At 36.3% G+C, this 9,970-nt stretch overlaps 1 protein-coding gene across 1 annotated transcript; it reads right to left on the bottom strand.

The window, feature by feature from the left end:
* Nucleotides 1-883: 883 nt before the first annotated feature.
* BNAA06G06530D lies at nt 884-2,110 on the bottom strand. Its single transcript, XM_013820852.3, has 4 exons — nt 1,804-2,110; nt 1,591-1,696; nt 1,282-1,359; nt 884-1,155 (listed from the first exon to the last, which is right to left on the bottom strand). Exons 1-4 carry the CDS (start codon nt 1,879-1,881, stop codon nt 1,112-1,114), a joined length of 306 nt encoding a protein of 101 aa, XP_013676306.1. The 5' UTR covers nt 1,882-2,110; the 3' UTR covers nt 884-1,111.
* Nucleotides 2,111-9,970: the final 7,860 nt, after the last annotated feature.

Here is a 9,970-nt window from a genome sequence, read left to right as displayed (position 1 = left end):
GAAATTAATTGGAAAAGACACAACCTTCCAATATAGAACTTTTAGAAAAGACACAACTCTTTACACTTTTTTTTCAAAAGACACAATTTTTCAACATAAGTGGACTCACAACCTTGACCAAGTCTTAGTTAAATTTAAATCTATGACATCATCAGTTACTATTCCAAACGATGTATCTTTACGTTTTATTTTGGAAAGACGCAACGCTTCTCAAGAGATGCAACGTTTTCAAAATAAATATTTTTAACAAGTTTATATATTGTTTCTTTATCGCTTTCTTCGTCATCATCATTTTTAACAAGTTTACCTTCTCATCAAAGACATTATTACAACTTTTTCAAAATACACAACTTTTCAACATAAGTGGATTCACAATCTTAAAAATTAATTGGAGAAGACACAACCTTCCAGCATAGAATTTTTAGAAAAGACACAACCCTTTACATTTTTTTTCAAAAGACACAATCTTTTAACATAAGTGGACTCACAACCTTTGGAATTAATTGGGATTGCTATTATTAGTAGATATACATGAACTACTTTTTATTTTCTACTTATAAGTCATAGATATTTGAAATAAAATATCCATCATTCCAATAGTATATTTTGACGTATGAATCTTTGACTGCTTTTTTTGCCAAATTTCTAACATTGGATTCGTAGTTTCAATGAATTTATTATAAATTCAATATGCTATACTGTACTTATGCTTCATAGATCTTTTTTTTTTTGTTCAACTGTTTCATAGATCTTAAGTGTTTTACTCTGGTATCATACATGTTCAAAGTGAAATTCAGATGCGGGGTGCGGATTGGTTTAGTCTTTGTGTCACGTTTGTAGTTTATCTAAGCGATGGTCCGATGAAATCACTTGGAGCAAGAAAAAACAGCAACTGAAACGTAAAATAATTAATCAAGGGTTTTCAATTACTAGACTGCATCTAAACAAGCAAACTTAGAAATAGATCACACAATTAATAGAGAAACCATTTCACATAAAAGGTCTACATTTATATAAGATGATTAGTTCATCTTAGCTATCTATAATAACCGAGGTTTCAAGCTTTTTCTCTTACATATCTAAAAGCCTAAAAGCAAAGTCTTTCGCTATGTCATATCCTTCTCGCAAACCTCGGCGATCTCCGAACATATCCACCTGTTCAAAAGTCATGGGAAAAAAACTCTCGTAAGAAGCGTCGTTTCAAACATCATTATTTCTTGATGTTTGGTAGATATGTTGATTGAGAAATTAATTTGGAATTTATTCACGATTAACTCTTACTTAAGAATGGCCTGGGAGAGACGAAATGACCATACGTTTCAAAGAAGTCCTTATTTTCCCTTTGAAGTCCTCTCCAAACTGCAAACAAAACAGAAACATTTGTGACGTTCTATCAATTAATGTGTCGACTGCCGATATACAAATGACTAACATGATCCAACCTTCGTCACAATATTCACCTCAATTTCCTGGAAACCTATATCTAAGATATCATCTTCGAACTAGTATAACGAACCCTTAGAAACAATTTTGATATATAGATTGTGTACAGACAAAGGCTATATATGTGTAATGGTTATAAAGACTAACTGGTGAGCGTAACGAGGGGTTGAATGCTTGCGTGGTGGTCTAACGCCTTGACGCATTCGTCACGAGTCATACGGAGTATAATGCATCTCTCTATCATATGTTGAACCTACCAAAGGATCGACCACTAATGTTTAGGATTCTTACACCAAATAAAAACGCATAATGGAAAAAAAAGAACACGCATAAACTGTATATATGTATAGATAGACGTACCATGCGAATGTATGTATGTGGTTGGCAATGGAGACAAGGGAGGTTCTGTTGTGATTGGTCATCATGATGAGTACACATTTTCTTCTTCTCTTTTGAAGGTTGTTCGTCTTCTTAGATCTCCAATTGATTTGGGGACAAATCCACCAAGAACTCTGGAAGAGAATTATTTGAGTTATAACGGAAAGATACAAAACGTGAAGATATTTTTATTGTGGCAAGATTATGAAGCCTTTAAATATAGATACACATGCATATACACGTACGCTGATACACATGTGGGTATATTGGATAGTGTTATTTAATGAGTTATCCAAGAGAAATCCAAGTGAAGGGCTACAAATAGAGGAGAGGATCCAAAGGATAGATTCTCTATATATCTGTCACATTTTCAACTTGATCACAATTTTTTTAGTTGATAATAACTTGTCTTTTGACTATGACTTCACAGTTCACTTTTTTTTCTTACTTCGTAGGAAATATATAATCTAGCAAACTTTAATTAGGGTTTTTGTCAGTATATTTAATCGGGCGAAAAACTTTTGGCTACTCTAAACCAATCGAACATATAATTCAAATACGAACCAAAACCCTTTCCAAAACTTAATTTTCATTTGTTGTGGTCGGTCCTACGATATTATTATAAGAAAATCGAAATAATATCCTTAGATTATATATAATTCCTTAACCGGGAATTAATAAATGGTTATGTGGAATATAGTGCCAATTCCTTGATAAGTATGACCTATCTGGCTAAAAGCATGCATGTTACAAAAGTGAATGGTCCCTTGTAAACGTCTGCCTTTTGAATTGTGTGGACAACCAAATGCCACTTGAATCATGCATACACGACAAGTTTTGTGTATAGAGGCAACTTGAAAGTTAAACTATGAGGTTCTCCGCAAATTTAGAAGATAAGTGTAGTTTGGTTCTAATGACGTATGACTGATGAGTGCATGTATGTGAATTCAATGGGTCTTAAGTCTTTACCTACCAAGTCTCAACTCTTGTGCAATGTCAGAAACTACTCTCTAATGTTCATGAATTTTGTGTGGCCAACTTAATGCCACTTGAGTCACGAATACACGACAAGTTTGGTGTATTGAGGCAACTAGAAAGTTGAACTATGGCTCTCCTCAAATTTAGAAGATACGTGTTTATGATGGCTGATGTGGTTCTTGTCACTGACGAGTGTGTGTGTATGAATTCAATGGGCCTTAAGTCTATCTACAAAGTCTCAACTCTTGTGCACTGGCAGGAACTGCTCGCAGGTGTTAAACATTACGATTCTTTAAGATCCTTCCAAAAACCATCATAATGTATTAATATATTTAGAGCTTTTGATTTTCAGAAATCGCATTGAAATGTCAGTGTTACTTAGCAGCAGCGATTCAAGCATTTCATAGGTAAAATAGACACTCTCATCACAAGCAAGATTAGGGCTAAAATCTTGTATGTGAACAGTTGAACGCAGATCAACCATATGGAAAGATTCTCTTAGTATAGTTGTAAACTTGTAATAATATGGGAGATGATATGTACACGAAACTCCATAACGACGGGGAGACTTATTTTTCTAACATCATGCAAGAATGATATTAGCCGGCCCAGAGCTACAAAGAAACATAATACTTTTAGAAAATCTTGCACCTATATTTGACTCAAATACGATGAATGCAAATTTTCATCTTAACTTTGATTCAAATTAGTTTCTGAAATTAATTGAAAAGCTCAAGGTTTCTTACATTCCTTTAATCTTGGTTGGCTCAGTTCAGTTTCTTTGTTACAAGAAAGTTCAAGAAATGTATTTAGAGCTGAATAGAGAATCTCTATTCTTGAAAGAAAAAAGCAAAGGTTATGCAGTGGACATAGTCAAAAGCTAAATCGTACAAGGCATAACAAATATTTTTTGTTTGAAAATAACAATTCTTCCAATCAAATATTAGTTGGATACCGTGTAAAACGTTACCAAAAAAATAGTACAAACAATAATAAATTGATTGAGTGTGGTTGCAACCACTAGAAACCTTTAGCTTTTTCTTTTTCAAACACACTTCTAAATGATATTCCCACTAAACGAAGGTTATTTGTACATAACCAAGAGTTAAACCACAAATACTACAAACACCCAAAATCTGAGTGGTTTTAAATCATACCAACCGAATTATAAACCAAATATTAATAAAGCTTTGTAATTTCAGTAACACATATTAAAATAAATTTAGGCTAGCAATACATTATTAGTGGATTTAAAATTTGAATTTATCAGCTAAAGTGATACTCGGTTCCTTGACGAACCAATGGAAACAAGCCTATCCATTACACATTTTTCATAATGATTTTTGTATTTTAAATTCCCACCGCTTACTTCCTTTTCCAAATATCCAGATTTTATATTCAAACATTACGATTACGATTGATTATTGCCATATATTTTATAATAACTAAGATATGACAATTATTTTCGTGTTTAACAAAAAAAAAAAAGCAATTATTTTTCCTCCGACAAACCTGGCGTGCGATGGGTTTGGTCCGGTCCAAGTTTCCAGAGAAAGTCATATGGTAACTACCAACTACTACTAAAGGGGCTCCCTTCCCCGCCAAAAACTTACCCGCCATATTTGCCCAACGACCAGGCGCGTGGGTCCCACTCGTAATTAAACGGTTCCTTCTCCTCTTCAACACACCGAGACACGGTTCGCTCCTTTTGATCTCTTCTTCTTCCGTTACCGTCGCATCAATTTGGGGTTAAATTTGTATGAAAAGACGCAAATAACCCTACAGATTGGTTGACCATCTCTTCCGCTGCCATAATTTTTCCCTCTACTCTGGAATCCGTGTCCTGACTTTGAATTCGACGTGAAGTAATTTATTCATTATTTTATCTTTATTTTCATACCTCACTCTGCATATTCCCACTTACATTTCGCATTACTAAATACAAATATGGTTGCCGAGTAATAAAATTATAGTCAAATGTTGAAATAAAACGGAATTTTCCACATGTAAACATCGTCGTTAAAAAATACTAAAATAAATAAATGATTCAATGGTTATATGTGTATTTGATACATTAAAAAAAAACAACTTCTCTGACGTAGTAGTTGATATTCATATGGTCTAACTACTAGATACATGTGAAATCATGAAACGATGAGGTTTCTAATACAAGTTTTATTGCCAGATTGCGCTTATATTAATCATGCGGTTTCCACAAGTTATTGCTCTCATACGCGATCACACAGCTGTGTTTAGATCTGACTTAGCTTGATGACACTAATCATGTTCCATGTTTTTTTCACCAACAAAATTGAAATATAATCTATATTGTATTTACTTTTAAATATACTAGAGCCCGTGTCCGCGCTTCGCGCGGATTACATATTTAATTAAAGAACAGTTTAATTAAGATTGAGAGTTTTGATGTTTCTGAAAGTGTAAGTTAAGTTTTGTTTCTTTTATAATGCGAAGACGTTGGAAGCGGTGATCATTTTTTTTATAAACTAAAGTAAGTTTGAATAATAAATTATGTTGATGAATTTAATATTCGTAAGAGAAAATAATATTTGAGTGTGCTTATTTAATTGACGTAGAAAGCTGTAACGTAAATTTTAAAAAAGTTGACTGGTGTCGTTTGCTATGAGGTTTAGGATAGCAATTTATTCCTCTTTTGGAAGCGTTGTATGATATCAATATCGTTGTCAAAGTAGAAGCGCGATCCAGGTGTGGTTATGAGTGATAGTTTCCCTGAAAAAGTGAAATATTTGTAAGCATTTAGTTTGACATAAACTTTATGTTTAGTTTATTACCTTCATGTAACCGTAGAATGATACTTGTGATGATTACGATTTGGTTTTTTGGTAGATATGGGATTTAACTCCCTGAAATTAGACGTCTCCTTGTCCCATAAAGTTAAACGTACCAGTTTGGATCTACAAATAATTATTGTATTATATTTCAAATTTTATATTTTCTATATATCTAGGGTATTAGGGTCATTTTGGGCATTTTTCTACATGTCATCTCTACAATTAAAAAATAAACATGAGACGGATAATTTTATTTAATGTTGGTAATATCTTATGCATCATCTATAAAATAAATATATATTCATATATAACATTCCAGATTTAGTAATATTATTATTTTTATATAATTATACAATTTGTATTACTAAAGCTTTTTAAAATATGCAATTTTTAAACATCTAAATATCTAATCATATGATATTTAGTTTCTTATATATCTACAAAATTTTAAAAATATTGTTTAGGCCAAATGTTTGATAATTATACAATTTTATATCATTTTTATTAGTTTTATACAATTTGATATAATATATATCAAATCTATATTAAATTTTATTAAGATAATAATAAAATCTATAACATTTAATAAAATTTATTTTTAAATATAAGTTAGAACAACACTAAGAACCTCAATTGAAATAGCATAATAGTGGGATGCGTGAGAAGCTTTGTGATTCAACATGCCTCCGGTCACTGTGACGAAAGACTAAACAAAAGCATGTAATTTCATAAAATAGAATGAGTTTTTTAGTTTCTTGGTATCATATACCGTAAATGAATATTGGGCTGACTTCAATATTAACTGGGATTCAAATAAATTGTTTGGGCTTCATAATTGACATAGATATCAGTCCAGTCTGAGATGAATAGGTAAATTGATTGGCCAGGAATTTTCTGCCTATGTGGCACATCTTAGAAGTCTCCAAAATAGCTCCTTTTATATAGTAGGATTGTTTTTTTTTTTTTTTTTTTGGCGTCCAAAGTAAAATTTTATTAATCTATAGTTTCCAAAAAGCTAGCTTCATGAGCTAGCCAAGGGGGAATCGAGTCCCCAATGAAACAAAAGTCTGAGTCACGTGATCGTCCTGCTTTAGAGAGGCAGTCCGCACGGATGTTTTCAGAGCGACGTATAAAACTGATAGAAAAAGAATCGAACTCTGAACTCAGGAAGTCGATATCGTCTAACTCAGCTCCAAGTGCAGGCCACTCCTGCGGTTCTTGAATGAGACGTACGAGTTGTTGACAGTCTGACTCAAAATGAACTTCTCGAACTCCTAGCTTCTTCGTCTCTCTCATTGCCCAACTCAAGCCTTCTGCTTCTGCTTGTAAAGGCGAGAAGGTTTTGTTCCATCTTCTTGCTCCGATTAATCTGATACGATTATCTTCTAATAGGACAAAGCCGAGACCTGTTCCTTCTTCATGTTCTTTCCAGGATGCATCCACCTGACATCGCCATTTATATAGCAGCCTTTGGACTTCGTTTGCTTGCACTGGGTTCTCCTCTGGAGCATGCTCATTTATTTCTTCTATTATTTGAGCCACACACCAGGATTCCGCTTCCCGGCTTGCAAGCTGAAGCGTATCAACTGGTGAGATATCCTTTGCGTTAAAGCACTTCTCGTTTCGAGCCTTCCATATGTACCATATCAGCCATGGAAACATTGAAACATTTCCAGCTTGTGTTGTCGCGTGAGGTACAAGCCTTAAGAGGTTGTCGATATTTGTATACACTGATGAACACGGGAATACCCCCGGAGCTGATGGTATCGACGACAGTGCCCAACATTGAACAGCAGGAGGACACTCGAAGATGATGTGGTTAATCGTCTCCTGGTCAGTACCGCATCTCTGGCACACCGCGTCTCTCCCACAGTGTCTTTCCTTCAGTTTACTCGCCGATGCAACAAAGCCCGACACCATGTTCCATATGAAGTGTTGAATCTTCCTTGGGCACTTTAGCTTCCAGATCGCGCTTTTAAGATCCGTCGTGTTTGGTTGCATTGCTCCTTGAGAGTCATTTTGCTTCCTTTGTTTCACCGCAACGGCATATCCCGACCGGACAGTATAGTTTCCTGAGCTTGTATGTCTCCATGTGTAAGCGTCTCTTCTTCCTGTTTTACTCAATCTAATGTCGAGGACTTTTGGGACATCAGCCACAGCAATAAATTCATGTACTAAATCAACATTCCATACTTTGCGATCAAAATCAATCAGATGATGAACCTTCAACCCCATATCTGTGTTTCCATTCCGTGGGAGGGCTGGGCGAGCTGGTGTATCAGGTATCCAGACATCCTCCCAGACCCTTGTCTCTGTTCCAGTTCCTATCGTTCTCTGTAGTCCACCTTCCAGAATATGTTTTGCTGCCATCAGACTTTTCCATCCAAAGGAAGGGTTGTTTGCCTTAGCCGTGGATAGCGGGTTCGAGTGTCTATAATATCTACCTTTTAAGACGCGTCCCAGTAATGAGTGCGGCTTGATAAGCAATCTCCAGACTTGTTTGGCAAGTAGTGCTAAGTTAAAATCACGAAAGTTACGGAAACCGAGCCCTCCATCTTCTAACGGCACACAAATTTTATCCCAAGCTACCCAGTGTAGGCCTCGATTATTATTTCGTGTGCTCCACCAATAACGCGCCACTGCGGCGGAAAGTTTGTTACAGATCTCTAGGGGGAGAAGATAGCAAGACATTACATAGGTCGGTACTGACTGAGCTACCGATTTTATCTGCACTTCTTTGCCCCCTTTCGAAAGTAATTTACCGGACCAGGAGTTGATATTCCCATTCAGCCGATCTTGCACGAAGGAAAAGACCTGTTTCTTGGAGCCACAGATCTTTTCTGGCATTCCTAAGTACATACCCATCCCACCTTCTTTGGTGATACCAAGAGATCTTTTCAGATCGTTTTTAATGGACGCTATGACCTTAGAACCGAACAGAACTGAAGATTTATTTTTATTCAGTTGTTGTCCTGAGGCTGAACCATAGACGTCAATGATTCGAACCAATTCTTCACACTGGGATTGCTCCGCTTTGCAAAAGAAAAGGCTGTCATCTGCGAACAAAAGGTGAGATATCGCTGGACTTTCTCGTGCGATCTTTATCCCAGTTAGTTTCTTCATCGTCTCTGCGTGCTTAATGTGAGAAATCAGAACTTCCGTGCATAAGATGAAGAGAAATGGTGATAGGGGTCCCCTTGGCGAAGGCCTCGAGCTGGTTTAATATGTCCTTTGGCTTCTCCATTGATCAAGACCTGATAAGACACCGAAGAAACGCATTTCATAACCAGGTGGACCCACTGTGGATCAAAACCAAATTTTAATAACAATGCTTCCAAGAAATTCCATTCCACTCGGTCATAGGCCTTGCTCATATCGGTTTTGATCGCCACAAATTTATCTTTACAGCTCTGGTTCGTTCGCAAGGCATGAAACATCTCCTGAGCCACAAATATATTATCTGTGATTAATCTCCCAGCCACAAAAGCAGACTGTGTTTCAGAGATAATGCTCGGGAGAATGCTTTTCAGCCTGGAGGAGAGAATCTTGGAAATGATCTTGTATCCTACGTTGCAGAGACTGATGGGCCGAAACTCTATCATAGACGTTGGTCGCTCTGTCTTTGGAATAAGGCAAATGTTAGTTTGGTTGAGCCTTTCATCAAAGTCGCCGGTGACAAAGAATTCTCGCACCATAGCACATACATCTTTGCCAATCGTTGTCCAAAATCGTTGATAGAATAAGCTTGTCATACCATCAGGGCCGGGTGCTTTTTCTGGGTTAATAGCAAAGGCGGCCTCTCGTATCTCCTCATCCTGAGGGATCTTAAGTAAACATTGGTTTGTTGTCTCACTAACCGACGCGGCAATATGCCGGATTGTATCTTCAATGGATGTGGGATTGGACGACGTAAAGAGATGTTGGAAGTAAGTTATCGCAACCTCTTCTATACCTTCCTCCGTCTCCACCCACTCATTCATCGAGTTTTGGAGTCTGGTGATCCTATTCCTTGCTCTTCTTTGTTTGGTTTTGGCATGGAAATATCTCGTGTTTCGGTCTCCTTCTCTCAGCCAGAGCATACGACTTTTTTGTTTCCAGTAAATCTCCTCCTCCCTATAGGCAGCGCAAAGCTTCCATTTAAGTTCCAGCTCTTCCTCACTTGAGATCGATTCATCAGCTTGCGCCTTGTCCAGTTTCTCTTTTAACTCCGCAATGAGAATCTCATTATTTGATGGATTCCTTTTTTTCCATTTCAAAATTGCCTTCCTTGTTCTGCTTATTTTCTCGTATAAGCTTGCATGGCCGTCCAACATAGGTGATTCCCAATCGGCTTTAACTACTTCTCTAAAGCCTTCTTTACT

Source organism: Brassica napus, chromosome A6 (genome assembly GCF_020379485.1).
Source record: "Brassica napus cultivar Da-Ae chromosome A6, Da-Ae, whole genome shotgun sequence".
Classification (NCBI taxonomy): domain Eukaryota; kingdom Viridiplantae; phylum Streptophyta; class Magnoliopsida; order Brassicales; family Brassicaceae; genus Brassica; species Brassica napus.
This window is presented reverse-complemented; position numbering and strand designations above follow the sequence as displayed.